Raw genomic sequence first — 22,224 nt, 5'->3', positions numbered from 1 at the left:
GCCTCCCACATTTCCTCCTTCCTTCCCTCCCTCCCTCGTCCTTCTCTCCCACTCTCCCTCTCTATATCACCGGTTCCCTTTCTCCTTTCTGCCTTCCTATTGTCTCTACCTCTCCTTCTTGCCACCATTAGGGAATGCTAGCGGTTTATCACAGCAAAATGTCTTGTTTACATTTTTATCCAAGTGATATCTAGTCCATGGTTTCTATTTTACATTAATATCTGGATTAGTTTGCTGTTGCTTCAAATGTGTTAAACCTCTTTTCTGCCTCACTATCCCTATGCCTTGTACTATGATTGTTCCTGGGGAAGGAGTAGTGTAACTTTCATTTTCTCTTGTAACATTTACTGACCGTGTGCGGTGTGTGGCTCCTCACAGAAAGGTTAGTTCAAAGGAACAGGTGTGTTCCGTCTTGTTTACCATTTTATGTTCATAACATGTGACTTTTAGAAGAAAATAAATTTGGCCCAGATATAAAAGCTGCTTGAGAATATCTTAAAAATCTAATATTAACTAAATTAAACCTTTATGTATATTTATTTTGTGATTATCAAATTTTTATAAGCATTTAAATTTCAAGTAATTTTCTTTTTAGAATGAAGTTTGGTTTTAAAGGGTGTAAAAGAGGATAGACAATAAAGCCAGGCTGTTTGATTGAATTTAGTGAGCATTTATTTAATGTTTATAATGTTCTAGGACATTGCCAATTTTGACAGTGTAAAGATGGTGGAATTTTTGATTGGATTATAAAATTAAAAATAAAAATATCAAGAAGCACTGATAAATATGATACTAAATATGAACCTAAACACAGGGGAAGAGATGGTCAATATTTGGAACTATTAGGCAGATGATACTGGCTGGCACCTATTGTACATCATACATATTATGAAAATAAATCTACCATAACTAAGACACTTAGAAACTTTGCACCATGAATTCTTTAGAAAGACTATATATTTTTCTTTATTTTTCATTATTCGGGCAATTCAGCTTCAATTTTCAAAATCAAATCTTTCAACCATAACTTATCTAGGTCTTTGTCCATTTCTTTCATGGAAATCTCATATTTGAAATTTTATAGAGCAACTAATTTATTCAATATTTCCATATACATATGACATTATGAAAATGGCACACTATGTATTCTTTTTCAATATTGCACGCTCTTTGCATGGGGCCTGACAAGTGTAAAATGTTTTAAACCTGTCCAGTGTGCTCTCTAGTTTATTGAGCTTGTATAGTACTTAGAAAGAATAAACAGCTCTAGTCAATGCATTGCTTTTTAAATTCACCTTCACTATCTGAGCTACAAGTGTTTGCAAATGAATTGGTAAATAACCAAGCATTTGGATGTATGGCTTGATGTGGACACGGAAAATTTGGGAAGAGAGTATGGGTGGACTGTGTGCACAAACTGAGAAAAGGGAGAAAAAAAAAAGAGTTGGAATTCACAAGAAAACAAATGGCTATGTAATTTTATCACAAAGATCTTAATCTCTATCCTGAAAGATAAAATGCTGTCACAAGTATATTACAAATTATCTGAAAATTGACTCATAGCATAGAATACACAGTATTAATATAACAGTGATAGCTATAATGGCTATCAGGGTATTTTAATTTAGTTTTTATTTTTTTTAATTCTTTAATCTTTATACAGTCCAGTCTTTTTCCCCATCCTATACCTCCTCCCACACCCTCCTTCTCCCCCACCCCCACACCACCAGACCTCTCCATTCTCTGGGACCTCCAGTCTCTTGAGGGTTGGGTGCATCTTCTCTCACTGAGTCAACACTGAGCAGTCCTCTGCTGTATATGTGTCGGGAGCTTCATATCTGCTGGTGTATGCTGCCTGGTTGGTGGCTCAGTGTCTGAGACATCTCAGGGATCCATGTTAGTTGATCCTGCTGGTCTTCCTTTAGGGTCATCCTCTTCCTCAGCTTCTTACAGCTTTCCCTAATTCTACCAAAGGGTCACCAGCTTCCGTCTGTTGATTGGGTATAAATATCTTTGTCTTACAATTTCCTCTGCTTGTTGTGCCGTTTGAAGGGCTGCCACGCTAGGCTCCTTCCTGTCTGTAAGCATACCATAGCATCAGTAATAGTGTCAGGCCTTGGAGTCTCCCCTTAAGCTGGATCCCAGTTGGGGCCTGTCACTAGACTTCCTTTCCTTCAGTCTCTTCTCCATTTTTGTTCCTGAAATTTTTTTTAGACAAAAACAATTCTGGGTCAGAGATTTTGTCTGTGGAATGGCAACCCCATCCCTCCACATGATGTCTTGTCTTTCTACTGGAGATGTACTCTACAAGCTCCCTTTCTCTACTATGGGACTTTTTAACTAGGCCACTCCCTTTGAACCCTGAGAGTCTCTCACCTCCCAGGTCTCTGGTACATTCTAGAGGGTCCCTATACCTCCTACCTGTTGTCTGTTTCCTTTTATTCTTCTGGCCCTCAGAGCTTCTGTTCTGCACCTCCTCCCCAATACCTGATCATGTTTCCCTCTTCCCTGTTCACTTTCCCATCCAGGTTCCTTCCTCCCTCCCTCCCTATCAGTTATAAAACCTATTCCTTACATTACATACAGGTTTACTTGTTAGAACAGACTGATTCAAATTCACAGTTAATAATGTATTATATTTTCAAACTCATAATTTATTTGAATTACCTAAATTTTTCACATGAAATTTCAGTGCCTTTACTTTGAAACTAATCTTTAGACAGAAATAACATGGTCAAGATAAGGCTGTCTGAGACATGTGGGTGATTATGATGCTTATAATTCTGAGAATATACTTTATAAAACCCTATACAAAACAAGTATATTACAAATTATCTGAAAATTGACTCATAGTATAGAATATACAGTATTAATATAACGGTTCTTCAGTTGATAAGATTAATTTTTGCCATGTTGGTAAACTCAATAAAAGAACTCATATTTCCATTGATATACTACTTATATGGTAGTCATATCTAAAAAAATTAATAATTTATAAGACTTTTCCACTTTCATTTACTGTTTAAATATTTTATAGACTTCTTCTTAACTGACTAAGATAGATTTGATACCATTGGCCTTTTTCCACGACCTACAGTGAAACAATGATTTCTGTCACACAGACTGCTAAATTCCAGCATCAACTAGAAATGCTATTGAAATAATAAAATTGTCATGATACTCTTGACCCCATCAAGCTAGTGGCTCTGTATAGTATGTGATGATGCCTTTGTTTCTATCAAAAAATGTAAAGAATGTAGTATCACCTTTAATGTGGACCTTAATAGAAATTTCAAACTTTATGAAAAATGAGCCATAATCTATAGGAAAAAATCTACCAGTTCAATTTATTGGGTAAGACAGCTGTCATGAAAAAGATGAGTTTTGGATGCTAATATAACTATGAATTGTTACAAATAGAAAATGATGCATATTTGACAATTTCATTTAAGTTTTCAAATGCAAGAAAATAATAAATCATTTATTCACTTATTTATACTTGAACAGAAGTCATTGCTTTATGGTTTTATCTATTTTTTTTATTAACTTGAGTATTTCTTATATACATTTCGAGTGTTATTCCCTTTCCCAGTTTCCGGGCAAACATCCCCCTCCCCCCTCCCCTTCCTTATGGGTGTTCCCCTCCCAACCCTCCCCCCATTGCCGCCCTCCCCCCATAGACTAGTTCACTGGGGGTTCAGTCTTAGCAGGACCCAGGGCTTCCCCTTCCACTGGTGCTCTTACTAGAGAAAATCTGTTTTTTTTTAATGTGAATGGTAATGCTGGCTGACCAGTTAATTGGTGAAATGGTAGAAGGAGGGGGAAACTTGATACATGCAAAGATCACAGTAAGTTACATTGTATATCAGGAAGAATATGTGTTATTTTGTTGTCTTTTAGGTTCAGTAGCCCATACCCAACAAACTTTATCATCGTATAGCATGTGTTGTATAACTGTGATAAAATACATGACAAATATTTACATAAGGAAGGTTTTGTTTTGTTTTGTTTTGTTTTGCTTTGCTTTGTTTTTGTTTTGTTCGTTTTGCTTTTGGATTGGGTTTTTGATTTATTTTGGCATACAATTGCAGAGACAATATGTCAACATGGCAGATATGATCAACAAAACCAGAAAGTGGCCAATTGTATCACACCCACTGTAGGGAAGCAAAGAAATAAATGATTGTGATAAGATCATTTTTTCTTTTTTATTAAGTCTATCAACCTACCTATGGAATGACACCCCCTATACTTATGGTGGTTCTTCCTAACACCATTAACCTAATCAGAATAAGACCTTACAGACCTACTCATTATGGGTTTATTAAAGTTTTATGGTTGTGAAGAGGCACCATAACCATGACAACTCTTATAAAAGAAAACAGTTGAGGCTGGTTTACAGTTTCAGAGGTTTAGTCCATTAGTGTCTTGGTGGGAAGTATGGTGGTATGTAGGCAGGCATGGTGTTAGAAAAGTAACAGAGTTCTATATCTGGATCTGCAGGCAGAGGAAAGAGAAAGAGAAAGTGTGCCTTGACACCTCAAAGCCCACTCCCACTTCCTCCACCAAGGCCATGCCTACTAGGGCTTCTCTGTGTGAGCTTATGGTGCCCTTTTTATTTATACCACCAAATGATATTTTTGTCTGGACAATGTTTCTAGATCCTTTCGCCCAACACTCAGTATCACTAAACACAAATCAAATCCTTTTGATCAAATCATAACCATACACATTTATCCACATAGACTCACATCTATCTTATAGCTTAGTATAATCAGTGCAACTTCAAAGTCTCTATAATCTTCAACACTGAAACACTATACAACAGTGCAAAGTCTATGGCTAATCTGGGACATATATGAGCTCTTATGAAAGTCAAAACAAAATCCAAAAAAGCCAATAAAATCATACTCATCCAGCAAACAATAGCACAGAATAAAAAGTACCATTGGAAAGAGAAAGAATGTGAGCAGTTAGGAGTGAACGAACCAAATTATCACTTAAATCTGACATGGTAAGTGCCCAACTATACATCTTCATGGTTTAGTTTCTAGGGTTCCAGTGCCAAACTCTGTAGTTCTACAACATTTAGCACTTGTGGCTTTTCTCTTAAACTGGCTCTGCATCCTAACTACAGATTCCCTTCCTGAATGTCTTATGGTCATGCCATCCGCATTATTCTAGGAACGCCACTTCAAAGGGAAGCCTCATCTTCCTGTCTTTATGTAGAACCCTTGTAAAGCTTTCTGGCAGGGACTCTGATGCTGCCACATGTTGCATGTCGTCAGTGGTTTTCTGTAGCTGTGTATGCCTCTGCTTGTTAAGTCTCTGGAAAACTTTTTCTTAGGCAGTTACATTTCAGCAGAACAGCCTATTTGTGCTATCCTAACTTTAGGCTGTCTATTTTAACACGTTGTGTCCTTAGGTGAATGGAAACTTGCTCTTGCTCTCCAGGATATTTTACTGCTGTCCCAGTGCACAGGACTGAGTTTTCCTAATTAACTACACTCTTCAACAGTTAGTCATCTGTACTCTCATTTGTATCTGTCAACTTGTTTACATAACTTTTTCCTCATTAAACTTTACATTTGTCAGGGTTTCTCCTCTACATTTTACTCTCAAGGTATATATATCTGAGAATATTAAGCAGTATCCAGGACAAAATCTAGATATTGTCCAGCACAGAAAGTACTTTCTTTAAACAAATTAGTCTATTATCCTTACATACAAGTCCAGTAAAGTTCTCAGAACACAGAATGAATGCAGCCAAATGGATTGTGAGAATATTACATTAAAGCCATTTAGCTTGGTCCCTCATCAAATCCTCCCTCTGTAACTGCAAGAGTTGTGCCTCTACTGTTTACCTTGTCGTCTCTATCATTATTAAATGGTGCTTTAATGTCAATTCACAGTTCATGAACTTTTCTAGCTGAATGCCCTGAGTTCCAAACTTTCTGACATTCCTACAAAAATCAATTTTAAAACACTGACAATCCCATGGTAAGTTATCATAATAATATCTCCATGTCTCCCTTTGCAATTTATCTCTTTGGTTAAAAAATAACATCAGTGACAACAAGCCACTTAAAGAAGTAGGAATATACGTACTTTGCCTTACAGGAGAATGATACAATCCAACGCAGCAGGGAAAGCAATAACAGATGTCCCTATGCTGGGCCTCTTGAGCAATTCTTTATTTTAGACCATGTCATATTGACAATCACTATGAATTGTGCCACATAATTGAATAAATTAGATAATGTCATATTGACAATCAGTATTAATTGTACCACATACTTGGATAAATTAGATAATGTTTTATAGGATGATATATGTTTGACTGTAATATGAATTCTCCACATATATCTGGCTGTAGATCTTGGAACAAAACCATAAACCTGGCATGCTCAACTTTTTTAACTTCTCTTAGCTTTTTCAAAGGTGATGCTGATTTCACCCAACATTAGTTAAAGTACTATTTATCATTTTGCTTTTACATAAAAGGCATTTTATGTGACAGGAAATGTTGCTCTCAACGTTAAAAATAATTCAAATTTCTTTAATTATAAGTTATAGGAAATTTCTTATACCAAATTTATTAGGTTAAATGACAGTGATTTAAATACATCTGAATTATAAGTGAGATATGTCTATTTATTAAAGGATTACAGTATCACAACATAGTGAGATGTTTGAGATATATTTGTTTTGAAATTCTATGTTTTAATAAAAGCTAGATTGTTCCATGGAATGCCACAGTTCTTGGGCATCTACAGGAAGTCTAATCTTATTGACTTGCAAGTTTTCACAGTAAGGTATACTATTAATTAATTAAATATGAAAATATGAGTTTGTTTTATATACATTATTTGATGAACAGACTCTGACAAATTTGAATTGTTGACCTACAGAATAATTCCTCCCCTGATATTCCCTTACACTAGGGGTTGAACCTTGTCAGTACCAAGAGCTTCTCCTCCCATTGGTGCCCAACAAGGCCAACCTCTGCTACATAATGCAACTGGAGCCATGGGTCTGTCCATGTGTACTCTTTGGATGGTAGGTTAGTACCTGGGAGCTCTGGTGTTTGGTACTGTTGTTCTTATGGGGTTGCAAACCCCTTTAGCTCCTTAAATCCTATCTATAATTCTTGCAATGGGGTCCCCATTCTTGGTTCAATGGTTAGCTCTGAGCATTCCCCTCTGTATTTGTCATACTCTGGCAGAACCTCTCAGGAGACAGCCATATCAGGCCCCTGTCAGCATGCACTTCTTGGCATCAGCAATATTGTCTGACTTTGGTGGTTGTATGTACTTGAGTTGGATCTCCAAGGTGGGGCAGGCTCTGGATGGCCTTTCCTTCAGTATCTGCTCCAAACTTTAGCTCTGTATCTCCTCCTATGAATATTTTTGTTCCCCCTTCTAAGAAGGACTGAAGCATCCACACTTTGGTCGTTCTTCTTGAGCTTCATGTGGTCTGTGGATTGTACGATTGAGTAATCTGAGCTTTGAGTTAATATCTTTTTATCAGTGAGTGTGTAACATTTCAAAATATGTGTTTTTATTTTTGGTTTTTGTGATTGGGTTACCTCACTCAGAATGATATTTTCTAGTTCCATCCATTTGCCTATGAATTTCAGGAATGCTTATGACATCATCATCATTGAACTAGACTGGGGGTGCCGCCAGGAGTTGACATGTCTCACTGGAAAAAAGGCTTTTAATAATAAAACATTTTTAAATGTCATATTCTGTACATCTCTGAGGTTTTTGAAGGCTATCTATCTATCATCTATCTATCTATCTATCTATCTATCTATCTATCTATCTATCATCTATCACATTCTATATTTGAATAGAGAAATGTTGCTTTTCTGTAGCTATTAATTGTTTGTTCAACCTTGTAAACATACTTCTGTAATAAACTAGACTAGCACCCCCCCCAAAAAAAGCCCCCATCCATCCTAATGCATTGCTGATAAGATTGTTTGGTCTGGAGAATCCCATCTTTGAATCAAATATCAAATAGCTGTGTTGCAGTGTTTAAGTATCTGAGTGACACTTAAACACTTACTATAGCAAGGCATCCTGGAGTCAAATCCACACTTGCTGCAAACACAAGAGATAAGACAAACACAACAGTGTCTGAATGCTCAATTGAATCTATTCTCATTTGATACAATACTGGTTCTATTGACACAACCTAAGGAGAAGATGAAATTGTCTATAGAAGAGTGATAAAATGACCATTTAAGAAGACTATGATATCTTTACTGCTTTTTTCTCGCATTTGAACAAATGTTTTGGAAAATCTTAGAATCATGCAAACCACCACTAATAATAATAATAATAATAATAATAATAATAATAATAATAATAATAAAAATAACCAATTTAATTTGGAGTGCTGTCAACAGCCTAAAACTCTTACTACAAGTGAAACATGATATTGTTCAGTTAAGTCATATGTCAAAAAATAGGAATAGGAAGTACATACGTGTTTATTTTAAATAATGTGATCTACTGTGCAAGTGATCACATGTACTATTATATATATATGTATATATAATTTTATAGATAGTATATATTTTATAAAGACATATATAAATTAAAATTTTATTTATATGTAGATATACAGATATAGTTATATACATTTATATATGTTGAACAGTTCTCCATATTCTTTCATCACTCTAAACACTGCCATATATTTCTTCCTATCCTCCAAATTCACTGCCTATTTTCTACTAAATATTATTGCTTATATGTGTGCTTTTGTGTGTGCAGTTAAATATCACCTGCTCATATAATGCTTTTTTATTTATGTTTTTAGCAGTGACCAGTTGGCATAAACTTTTATTGTCATAGAATAAAAGAAACTTGTAAACCCATGAATTTTTCTAATGTATAATTGGGTTTATGGAAGGCAACTGCAGAAAAGTATGAACTTCTCTATAGAGTTCTGGATGTCAAAACTTATTTTTGCTCCAGAGATGTTGAAAGTTATAGGCATACAAAACTGAACATTTTAAAATTTAGTTGCTGTTCATCCCTAAATTAATTTGTATCCTTAGAACACATAATGACCATATTTTTAAAAATTGCCCTAAATTTTATTTTAGTGAAAGAAAAAGTAACTTATGTTTTTTAATGTTCAATTAGTCATTGTTGGAAGTGCTAATTTAAATAAATTTAAAGAATTATTTGATCGTTTTCAAAAGTATTATCCTGTTATATTAAGATTTAGTTGGTTTAGTTTATTTTTCTCTGCATTTTAGGACTTTATTCTTTTCACTACAAAAATGTTTTACATAAGCTTTAGCTTTTGCATCAGACTTTATATCTGGTTAATTTCTCCTCATAAAATTTTAATTTGGGGGTTGGGGATTTAGCTCAGTGGTAGAGCGCTTGCCTAGCAAGCACAAGGCCCCGGGTTCGGTCCCCAGCTCCGGGAAAAAGAAAAAAGAAAATTTTAATTTGGAAGACTAGCCATCTGTGTTAATGTTGGATTCTGCATTTGTCAGGAAATCATGAAAACTTTAAACTAACCACAATACAGTCTTTAAAAAAAATCTTAAAACACCTATTCATCATGAAGGCATTGTTGATAAGATTGTTTGGTCTTGAGAACCCTCTCTTTGAATCCAATATCAACAGCTGTCATGTCTTTTCTTTTCCTTTGTTAATATTGTATTTGATTATAAATAAATCTATAACTTCACTATTTCAAACAATCTAGTTTCAAAGACTATATATGTGTGTGTGTGTGTGTGTGTGTGTGTGTGTGTGTGTGTGTGTGTGTGTGTGTGTATGTATTTCCACTGACAGCTTTTAAAACTTTATAGAACAGGCCAAGTATTTTTAAAAAGATAATGACATTTAAAGATGGGCCAACATAATTACTGTGAAGATCCATACTTGTTTCCAAGCAATGTCATTTTGTGCCATCTGCCTGATGTTTTGAGTCTTAATAATGTGCTCAATCATTTATTTTGGATTGTTGCATCGTACTGACTATCTGTCTAATGTAGAAGGGGTTAGATGAGAAGTGTTGACATATCTTCAGAACTGACAGAGAAATTATGGTAGTTACATACAATCGTCTTTTTATCACTTCAGTGTAATTAAGTATTTCTTATAAATCTGTTTTTACATGTATTATTAACTTTCCATAGTTACTGGTTTTCTTTAGGTTTATTTAAATCTCCAAAATTTATTTTTATTCATGTATATGTGGCACAACTCTGTAAATTCATGAGACATTTATTTAATTGTCAAGATGTCCAGTAAAGTCTGTTGGATACCCCAGAGCTCAAGGTACAAGTGGTTGTGAGTTACCCAGCATGGATACTGGGAAATACACTTGTGTCTTCTAAGAAAAAATAAAAACTCTTAACCGCCAAGACTTCTCTTTCTTCACATCCTTAAAATACTTCACTAAAAAAGACATAATGGAAAAAAAAAGAATGCTCATTTGTTTGAAACATCTATTTCCTAAACATTGAGCCCAGATCCTACTCAAAAGATGCTATTCTATGATTTCTCATCTCTGTTATTTTGCATTGTTGTATTTTTGCTGTTATTGAATATATTTTCAGTGATACTGCATGGAGATGTCTTCCTGTAAATGACTAGTTCAAGTGATTTTTTTCTTTTTCTTTTTCTTTAATAGTCCAGGAAGGAGTAATGGTTTAAAAGAGAAATAAGTAACTTAAAGCATGTATCAGGCAAGGAGTTTACATTCTTCTGATGTAAGTTAAGTCTTGATATAAAATGATTACTACTAGTCACAGAGACTCTAGTTTAAATATAGAACACCCTGGGCAGTCTTCTAAATCAGATGAAAACCATAAGGTATGTGTTCCAGACGCCCTGGATAATGCTTTCAAATGACATGAGCTAGCTTATTGCAAAATAGTGGTCAGAAATTACTCTCCTTCTTCCCTGTCTTCTTTATCTACACTCCTCTATATTTTCTCCGTGATGGCTAGCAGACACAGCAGTAAATACATGTATCTGCTGGCTTATTTTAGATACAGAGAAGGAACTATTCAGCTCTACATTGACTAGATGAGGAAAGGCTTCAGGATCAGTATAACAGAATATTAAAGAGCAAGCCTTGATAATGACAAAAGAAAAAAGTGTGAGTTCTGGGTCAACATATATTACAGTAACATCTGAAATACGAACTAGGTATCTGAAATATATACACGACAGTAATATTTGAGTTCGAACCCAATAAATGAAGAAGATATTTTGCATTAGCCAATTATGAGAGTGAAGCATTAAACCCCAAAGAGACCGAAACAGAGATACTGAGATGACTTTCAATTTTAAGGATCCCAGGCGCCTTGTGTCCTGTTTTAGCCTAGTAGACATATTTGAGTGCCTGATATGTGCTCAATCCATGAAGCTTCATTTCTTCTACAGAGGATGAGCTAGGGATTAGCAGATCTGATTCTGTGACCTAAACTACTACCTACACTCCCTCTTCTTTTGACATGTAAATTACTCTGCATTATCTGGGGGAAGAGAAAAATGAAATTGTTACCTCATTGGGAGAATAATTTTACATCCATCAGAGGCAATCAAGGATAATTTTTGACTTGGCAGCAAAGGTACATAGGTAGTTGCTTATGTTTAATGGTTGTCTATATCCAGATAATACATGTTTATTTATAATAATCCCCTCACAAAAAACCCACTAAAATCAAATGACTTAAAGATGATGTATTTTATATATCTTATCATGAAAAACCCGATTAAAATTAAATAACCTCATTTGTTGCAAATATAGAGAGCACTAGAAATTATTATTAATTTAATAAGATGCAGTAATTGAACAAGTTCTACAATTTATTTTGCTTATTAGAACTTGCTTATATATAATATTATAATCATCTGTTTATGACTTACTCCTCTCCAATTTATATCCCCTTGATCTCCTTTAGTTAGTTATTCCTCTAGCAAGAATTTCAAGTACTATATTGGATAGACATTGGGAGAGTGGACAGCATTATCTTCTCCTCCACTTTAAGGGAAATGCTTTAAGTTTCTCCCTTTTAATTTGGTGTTGGCTATTGACTTGCTGTATATTGCCTTTGTTGTGCTTAGGTTGGCCCCCTTGTGTTTGATTTTCACTAACCCTACATCCAACAGAGGGCTAATATTTGAAATATGTCAAGAAACTCAACACCAATGATCCAAATAACCCAATTAAAAATGGGGTAGAGAGCTAAACAGAATTCTCAACAGAGGAATTGTGAATGGCTGAGAAGCACCTAAAGTAGTGCTCAAAGCCTGTAATCATCAAATATAAATATAATAATAAATAATCATCAAATATAAATCAAAACAACTCTGAGATTGTACCTTACACCCATTAGGATGGCTAAGATACAAACTTAAAGGACAGTACACGCCGATGATGTTGATGAGCAAGGCAAATACTCCTCCACCGATGGTGGGAGCAAACATTTGTACAAGCACTCAGGAAATCAATTTGATGGTTCCTCAGAAGATTGGGAATAGTTCTACTTCAAGACCAAGATATATCACTCCTTGGCATATACCCTAAAGATGCCAGAGCATCCCACACGGACATTTGCTCAATCATGTTCATAGCAGCTTTCCTTATAATAGCCAGAAACTGAAAACAACCTAGATGTCTCTCAACCAAACAAATACAAAACATAGGGCATATCTGCACAATGGAATATTACTCAGCCATTAAAAACAAGAAAATCGTGAATTTCATAGGCAAATGGATGGAACTAGAAAATATCATCCTGAGTGTGATAACCCAGGCCCAAAGTTCATGCACAGTAGGTACTCAGTTATAAGTTGATACTAGCCATGAAAGACAGGCTAACCAAGCTATAATCAAGAGACCCGAAGAAGCCAAATAAGAAGGAGGTCACAAGGGAGTATGTTTGAATCTTTCTTAGAAGAGAAAGCAAAATAGATATTGGAGGTCGAAAGGACAGAACTGGGTAGGAGAGGGAATGGAGAGGGGAGTGGGGCAGGGGCCAAGGAAGATTATATGTAGGGAGAGCATGGGAGAGAGAAGGGAGATCTGCTGTGAAGAGAGGGAACAATCTCTAAGACTAGCCAGAGACCTGGGATGGGAAGATGCCCCGGAAGTTCTGAAGGTCAACTCTACCTGGGATTCCTTGCAGTGGGGCATATGGATGCTAAAGTGGCCACTTCCTGTAGACAGGCAAGATTCTGAGAGGAAGGATAAGGACAGCAACCCATCACAGAGACAAAATGTGCCCTGCCTAAAACATGTGCAAGGACAAAGATAGAACAGAGACTGAGGAAACAGAAACCAATGACGGCCCCAAATTGAGAACATGCCAGGAAGAAGAACCAATGCTTGACACTGTTAATGATACTCTGTTATGCTTGCAGACAGAAGCCTAGTATAGTATAACACCCTCTGAGAGACTCCACCCAGCAACAAGGAAAAGAGATGCAGGGACTCACATTCACATGTTAGATGGAGCTCAGGGGGTTTTATGAAAGAATTAAAAGAAAGACTTAGGGACCCAAAGAGAACTGGGACTACACAGGAAGACCAGGAGTCAACCAACTGGACCCTCAGGGGCTCCCAAAGACTGAATCACCAACCAGACCAGCAAGCACAGGCTGGGCCTAGGTCCTCAGCACATACGTAACAGATGAGCAGCTTAGTCTTCATAAGGGTCCTGCAAACAACTAGAGCAAGGGTTGTCCCTGAGCCTATTGCCTACCTTTTTACCCATGGATCCTGCGCCCCTAAGTGAACAGTCTTGTCTGGGTTCAGTGGGAGAGGATGAGCTTAGTCCAGCAGAGTGACTTGTTATGTGAGTTGGGGGAAGGGGGATGTTAAGGAAGTAGGGGGGTGACATCTAGAGCAATAGTTCCCCTTCTCAAAGGGAAATGGGGGCAGGACTTGAATCAAGGGGTCCTGGTCAGAGAGGTATTGCTGAGATTGGGTTTAAAGGAAATAAAAAAATTAATTAATTTTTAAAATTATGTGGGTTTTTTGGCATAACAATCACACGATTTTATTTAAAACTACACACTGGGACAATGTTGTGAATGCGCATTGGCTGTCTGTATCACATCAAATTCAACCGTTCTCTGTGACACACTGGGACCATGTTGTATATACGCAACAGCTATCTGAGTTGTCCTTTTTTTTGGAGGGGGGATTTTCTTCACTTACATTTCAAATGTTATCCCCTTTCACCCACCCAACTACCCACTCCTTCCCACCTCCCCAACCTGACATTCCCCTATCCTGAGGAATCCAGCCTTGGCAGGACCAAGGGCTTCTCCTCCCTTTGGTGCCCAACAAGGTCATCCTCTTAAATATGTGGTTTTTTAAATTTATTTTCTCATTAATAGTTGCCTGTATTATTAGCATTCTCTATAAAAAGTCATTTCATGTGCCAAAGCATTCAGTGCTATTTCATACTTTTTTTCTCTTCTATCTAGTTAAGTGTATTGGTTTTTTGTTGAGGTCTTTGGTCAACTTTAACTTGAACTTTGTTCAGGATGATAGACATGGATCTATTTGTAATCCTCTTCCAGCCACTCAGTTTGACAAGCACCATTTGTTGAAGATTCTTTCTTTTTTCCAGTTTGTATTTCTGGCTTCTATATTTAAAATAATCAGGTGTCCATATATCTGTGGATTTATATCTGGTCCTCAAGTTGATTCCACTGTTCAGCATGTCTGTATTTAATGCCACACCATGGCATTTTTTTATTACTATAGTTCTCTAATACAATTTGAAATCTAGAAAGATGAGATCTCCAAAAGATTTTTACTGTTCAGAATTGTTTTAGTTTTCCTGGGTTTTTATTTTTCTGTATGAAGTTGAAACTTGTCCTTTCAAGATCTGCAAAAAATATAATTATAAATAAATACATAAATGCATCAAGAAATAAATTATTTTGAATTGCATTTAACTGAATATGTAGATTTCTTTCAGCAGGATGACAACTTTACAATGTTAATCCCCTGTCCATGAGCATGAGAGATCTTTCCACCAATCATAACCTTCAATTTCCTTCTTACAGTATTTAAAGTTATTGTAATACTTGCTTGAGTATAAGTTACACCAAGATATCTTGTATTATTTGAAGCTAATGTGAAAGATGCTGATGCCCTGATTTATTTCAGTCCATTTGTCATTTGTACATAAGAGAATTACTGAATATTTTGAGTTAATCTTATATCCAGCCACTTTGATTAAAATTTTTATTAGCTATAAGTGTTCCCTGATTTCCTTGTGGAATTTTAGGATCCCTTATTCATACTATAATATTATCCACAAATAATACTACTATTACTTCTTTTTTCCCAATATGTATCATCTTAGTTGTCTTCTTGCTCTTACTAAAAATTTAAATACTATATTGAGTAGCTAAGGAGAGAATAGGTAGTTATGTTTTGTTGTTGATTTTAGTGAGACTGCTCTGAGTTTCTCTCCATTTAATTCAACGTAATCTATAAATATGTTATAAATTGTCATTATGTTGTTCATATAAGTTCCTTGTGTCCCTAACCTTTCCAGAACATTTATCATGAAGGGTGTTGGATTTTCTCAAAGGATTCCTCTGTATCTGATGAGATGATTATGTGGTTGTTGCCTTTCCGTTTGTTCATACTGCGGATTACATTTACTAATTTTTTGTATTTTGAATGATCCCTCAGTCTCTGGGATGAAGGTTAAATGCTCAAGGTAGATGATCTTTTAAATATGTTCTTGGATTTTTAAAAATATATTTTACAGAGTATTTTTACATCTGTGCATTAGAAAACATAGATAATGATCCCTTCATTATTAAGTCTTTGTATGGTTTGTGTATCAGGGCAACTGTAGCCTCATAAAATAAGTTAAGCAATGTTCCTTCTGTTCTCCTTTGTGGATATGGAGTATTAGCTTTAACACTTCTTTGTGTACATGGTAGAATTCTATAGTAAAACTATCTGGTCCTGATTTTTTTTCCCTTGGGAGACTCTTAATGACTGTTTCTATTTCTTTACAAGTTACAGCTATATTTAAATTGTTCACCTGATTTTGACTAAATTTTGGTAAATAGTACCTATGAGGAAAAATATCTATTTCCTTTAGATTTTTTAATTTGAGTACAGGTTCTCTAAGTATATTCATGGATAATATCTAATTGTGACCTGTAACCAAACTCTTCTACATATACACATGCATTATAAATTTGATTCTACAAATAAAAAAAGAGAATATTGTGTTTGTCTATTCACATCCATTTTCCAGCAAATTTCAGTTTTTATTTATTCTGAATAAAATTTGTCATGAATATGTACATTTTCTATTCATGTATGTAGATATTAGTTCCTTGCTATTGTGAATAGTATATAAATAAATAGATGTGCAACCATGCCTATATTAAGGTATCAGTCAATTGTATATTCATTCAAATAGGATATATGGATCATGTGGAAATTATACTTTTAGATTTTGAGAATTGTCTGATTTAATATTCAAAATAGTTACTATTGTTTATGATACAACTTACAATATATAGGAATATCTTTTTTCCCACATTCAGGAAAACATTTGTTTTCCAGGTGACAATCACTATTCCTGGGTAAACTAGAATATGAAATTAGTCTAAATTTGAATTTGTGTGTGTGTTGGGGGGCGCTAAGGCTGTAAAAGAGATAAAAACATTTATTTATCATTTATCTTGTTTTATAAATGTCCTCTTCTTTTATTCATCTACTTAAATAGGAGAGTTGCCATTTTATCACTTAATTATATTTTATATGTTCTAGATATTATTCATTTCCCCTTTCTCTGAACTTAGAAGGCATAGAATGCTTTTTTCTTTTTGATGACTATTTTACTCACTATTGTTATAAATTTTTAAAAGAAGATTGCAGTGTTTATGAAAACCTGCATTACCCATTGAAATATATGAAACCTTAAAAATATAGGAATTAGCTGGCTCATTTTAATCAGAAGAAAAGCAAAATTTAAATTTCACTGCATTAAATATAGAATGGTTTGTATTTTGTGAATTGTTTTCTTGAGGCAGAGACTTGATCTCTAGTCCAGATTCGTCTGCCATGTGAGTATTCTGCTTCTCTGAAATCTTAGGCTTATATGACTATTTCTGGGGTCAAATGGAATAGACAATTCTACCAATATAACATGGACGTGACATTTTTTCTTTTTTTTTCTTTTTTAAATTTCTTATTGGATATTTTATCTATTTACATTTCAAGTGTTATCCTTTCTCCCCACCCCATTCCCATACTCCCTCTGCCCCCTTCCCCCTGCTTCTATGAAGATGTTCCCACACCCACATACCTCTTCAACCTCAACACCCAGCTATTTCCCTGCACTGGGGAAAGGAGCCTTCACAGGACCAAGGGCTTCTCTTCTTATTGATGCCAGACAAAGCCACCCTCTGCTACATGTGCTCTAGAGCCATGGTTCCCTCCATGTGTACTCTTTAGTTGGTGCTTTAGTTCCTGGCAGCTCTGGAGGGTCTGGTTGGTTGATATTGTTGTTACTTCTCCTTTAGTCCTTTCTCTAACTCCTCCATTGGGGTCCCCTGCTCAATCTGATGGTTACCTGCAAGCACCCTCATTTCTATCAGTAAGGCTCTGACAGAGTCTATCAAGAGACATCCATATCAGGCTCCTATCAGCAAGCACTTCTTGGCATCAGCAATAGTGATTGGATTTGGTGCCTGCATACAGATGGATCCCCAGGTGGGGAAGTTTCTGAATGACTTTTCCTTCAGTCCCTGCTTCACTCTTTGACCCAGTGTTTCCTCCCATGAGGATATTGTTCCCCATTCTAAGAAGGACTGATGCATCCACATTTTGGTCTTCCTTCTTCTTGAGCTTCATATGATCTGTGATTTGTTTCTTGGGTATTAGAGCTTTTTGGGCTAATATCCACTTATCAGTGAGTACATACCATGTGTGTTCTTTTGTGATTGGGTTACCTCACTCAAGATGATTTTTCTAGTTTCATCCATTTGCCTAAGAATTTCATGAAGTCATTGTTTTAAATAGCTGATTAGTACTCCATTGTGTAAATGTACTACATTTTCTGTATCTATTCCTCTGTTGAAGGACATCTGGGTTCTTTCAAGCTTCTGGTTATTATAAATAAGGCTGCTATGAACATAGTAGAGCATGTGTCTTTGTTATATGTTGGAGCATCATTTGCGTATATGCCCACGAATGGTAGAGCTGGGTCCTCAGGTAGTTCAATGTCCAATTATCGGAGGAACCATCAGACTTATTTCCAGCACTTTCCACAACAGTGGAAGAGTGTTCCTCTTTCTCCATATCCTTGCCATCCTCTGCTGTCTCCTGACTATTGATCTTAGCCATTCTGACAAGTATGAAGTGGAATCTCAGGGTTGCTTTGATTTGCATTTCCCTGATGACTAAGGATGTTAAACATTTGTTTAGGTGCTTCTCAAATATTCGGTATTCCTCAGTTGAGTATTCCTTGTTTGGCCCTGTACCCCAATTTAAAATAGGATTATTTGATTCTCTGGAGTCTGTCTTCTTGAGTTCTTTGTATATATTAGATATTAGCCATCTTTCAGATGTAGGATTGGTAAAGGTATTTTCCCAATTTGTGGGCTGCCATTTTGTCCTATTGACAATGTCCTTCTCTTAATAGAATCTTTGCAATTTAATGAGGTCCCATTTGTTGATTCTTGATCTTAGAGCATAACCCATTGATATTCCATACAGTTTTTATAACTATTGCTCTGTAATACATCTTGAGGTCAGGAATGGTGAGTCCCTCAGAAATTCTTTTATTATTGAGGGTAGTTTTTGCTATCTTGGGGTTTTTGTTATTCCAAATGATTTTGCAAATTGCTCTTTCTAACTCCATGAAGAATTGAGCTGGAATTTTGAAGGGGATTGCATTGAATCTGTAGATTGCTTTCAGGAATATGGTCATTTTACTATATTAATCCTGCCAATCTATGAGCATGAGAGATCTTTCTCACTTCTGAGAAATTCTTCGATTTCTTTCTTCAGAGACTTGAAATTTTTTGTCCCACAGATCTTTCACTTGTTTGTTTAGAGTCACACCTAATAATACAATAATTTTATATTTTTTTTACTATTGTGAAGGATGTCATTTCTCTCATTTCTTTCTCAGCCTGATTATCTATTAAGTAAAGGAAGGATACTGATTTTTTTTAATAAATTTTATATTCAGTCAAATATATTGCTGAAGTTCTTTATCAGGTTTCAGAGTTCTCTTGTGGAATTTTTGGGATCACTTAAGTATACTCTCATGACATCTGCAAATAGTGATATTTTGACTTCTTTCTTTCCAATTTGTATCCCTTGACTTCCTTTTATTGTCTGATAGCTTGGGCAAGGACTTCCAGTACTATATTGAATAAGTAGGGAGAGGAGTGGGCAGCCTTTTCTAGTCCCTGATTTTAGTGGGATTGCTTCAAGTTTCTCTCCATTTAGTTTAATATTAGCTACTGGTTTGCTGTATATAGCTTTTACTATGTTTAGGTATGGGCCTTGAATGCCTGTTCTTTTCAGGACTTTTATCCTGAAGGGGTGTTGAATTTGGCAAATGCTTTCTCAGCATCTAATGAGATGATCATGTGACTTTTTTCTTTTAATTTGTTTATTTAATGGATTACATTGATGGATTTCTATATATGGAATCATCCCTGCATCCCTGTGATGAAGTCTACTTGACCATAGTGAATTATTGTTTTGATGTGTTCTTGGATTTGGTTTGTGAGAATTTTATTGAGTATTTTTTTTTTTTGGTTCTTTTTTTCGGAGCTGGGGACCGAACCCAGGGCCTTGCGCTTCCTAGGTAAGCGCTCTACCACTGAGCTAAATCCCCAGCCGCTTATTGAGTATTTTTGCATTGATAATTATGAGGGAAATTGGGCTGAAGTTCTCTTTTTTTGTTGTGTTTGTGGTTTAGGAATACGCATAATTGTGGATTCATAGAATCAATTGGGTGGTGTTCCTTCTGTTTCTCTTTTGGGGAATACTTTGAAGAGGATTGGCATTAGATGTTTGAAGATCTGATAGATTTCTCAACTTTTTTGATTGGGAGATTTTTATGACTGCTTCTATTTCTTTAGGTGTTATGAGACTGTTTAGATGGTTTATCTGATTCTGATTTAACTTTGGTATTTGGTATCTGTCTAGATAATTGTCCATGACATCCAGATTTTTCAGTTTTGTTGAGTAAAGGCTTTTGTAGTAGAATCTGATGATTCTTTTTTTATTTCTTCAGTTTCTGTTGTTATGTCTCCCTTCTCCCTTTTCATTCCCGATTTTGTTAATTTGGATACTCTCTCTCTCCCTCTGGTTAGTCTAGTTATGGGTTTAATCTATCTTGTTGATTTTCTCAAAGAACTCGCTCCTAGTTTCATTGATTCTTTGAGAAGTTCTTTTTGTTTCTACTTTGATTTCAGCTCTGAGGTTGATTATTTCCTGCCATCTACTCCTCTTGGGTGTATTTGCTTCTTTTTTTTTTCCTAGAGCTTTCAGGTGTGTTGTCAAGCTGTTAGTGTATGTTCTCTCCAGTTTCTTCTTGAAGGCAGTCAAAGCTGTGATTTTCCTCTTAGCACTGCTTTCATTGTGTCCCATAAGTTTGAGTATGTGGTGCCTTCATTTTCATTAAATTCCAAAGAGTCTTTCTTAATTTCGTCTTTGAGCAATTTATCATTGTGTATAGTGTTGTTCAGCTTCCAGGTGTATGTGGGCTTCTTGTTGTTGTTGTTGTTGTTGTTGTTGTTGTTGTTATGGTGTTGAAGACCAGCCTTAGTCCACGGCGATCTGATAGGATGCATGGGATTATTTCGATTTTTTTGTATCTGTTGAAGACATGATTTTTTATAAGTATGATTTTTATGTATGTAAAAGCACAACTACATTTGGAAAGTCATGTGACCTATACATGTCAGTTCATTCCAGAGAAATATTGTGCTTGATAGAAAGCCATAATCTTTAAATCAGATTAGAATGTCAAGGTTTCTTTTATTTTTCCACACTTACCACCCACGGGTAAATTAGGTTATGATATTTGAACTTGATATTGGCCATAAATTTCTTTAATTCTTGCCACTGAACATATTTACAGAAAAGTCACCTAATCTTTTATTTAAATACATAGCTATATTTATTGTATGTTACATTTCTTTCTTAAAAATTGTTATAAATTTGGCCAATTGAATGGAGTTTTTAGATATAGTGTTTATTTATCACATTCTTTCTTTCTAAAAGACATTTCTTAATGTTTGTTCAATTGTAGCCTTGGATCCACTGTGCAGTTCTCCTGTGATGAAGATTATGTTCTACAGGGAGCAAAAAGCATTACTTGTCAACGGATAGCTGAAGTGTTTGCTGCTTGGAGTGACCACAGGCCTGTATGTAAAGGTAAAGAAAAGTATTACAATAAAATATTCTTGGAAGTTACTGTGATACTCATGTTTTTTTTTATTTACTCAGGATTAAACATAAAATTTTAATGTATATTCTTTAAATTATTATTTACCCTTGGGTTTTTAAGAATTTTAGAGAAGCTCTGCTTTTAATATAAAGAGTTTCCAAATTGATAATCATATAGATTACAACTAAATCTGAAAGCATATAATACCAAGTATTAGGAATTGTCTTTGGCCTTTGCAAATCCTTCAATTAATTTTCCTATGTATGTGAGAGTGAAGTGGAAAATGTAAACCAAATTCCAACTTCACTTGTAGAACTTGTCACTTTATAGTGGTGAAGGATATCACAAGGGATGAAGTTCAGTTTAATTGAATTTAAACTAAAGCCATGTAATTATTTATTAAAATGTATTACCAGTTATCAGAAGTATATTCTCATTCTCCTCTTTCTAGCGCCCCCTCTGTGTGTGTGAGACTGTGTCTGTGTGTGTGTGTGTGTGTGTGTGTGAGAGAGAGAGAGAGAGAGACTGTGTGTTACTGTGTGTGTGCATGTATTCATCTTCTTTGCTTTTATTTCCAATTCTAACATAATTCCTCAAATAAAATATTTCTGTATAAAATAAGGAATATCTTTATCAAGCTTTGATTGAAAATTTAATTGACACTGTTAACAAATTTTTGTGTGTTTTAGTATATACATACATACATATATACACATATATATGTTGTAGAAACAAGAAACATACAGAAATATTATATTTTCACATATATA

At 35.2% G+C, this 22,224-nt stretch overlaps 1 protein-coding gene across 7 annotated transcripts in view; it reads left to right on the top strand.

Moving 5' to 3' along the window:
* Positions 1–22,224, top strand: part of Csmd3 (CUB and Sushi multiple domains 3) — a 1,319,129-nt gene that overhangs the window by 534,134 nt on the left and 762,771 nt on the right. For all 7 annotated transcript variants that reach the window (XR_010053386.1, XM_063264433.1, XM_063264432.1 and 4 more), the window contains one exon: positions 21,317–21,441. Coding sequence is in view for 6 of the 7 variants with exons in the window: in XM_063264433.1 (XP_063120503.1) it covers positions 21,317–21,441 (125 nt within the window). In the remaining variant the exon portion in view is untranslated. The remainder of the gene's footprint in view (positions 1–21,316; positions 21,442–22,224) is intronic.

The sequence above is a fragment of the Rattus norvegicus genome, chromosome 7 (genome assembly GCF_036323735.1).
Source record: "Rattus norvegicus strain BN/NHsdMcwi chromosome 7, GRCr8, whole genome shotgun sequence".
NCBI classification, from domain to species: Eukaryota; Metazoa; Chordata; class Mammalia; order Rodentia; family Muridae; genus Rattus; species Rattus norvegicus.
The sequence above is the reverse complement of the archived record's forward strand: the minus strand, read 5'-3'. Positions and strand labels throughout refer to the sequence as shown.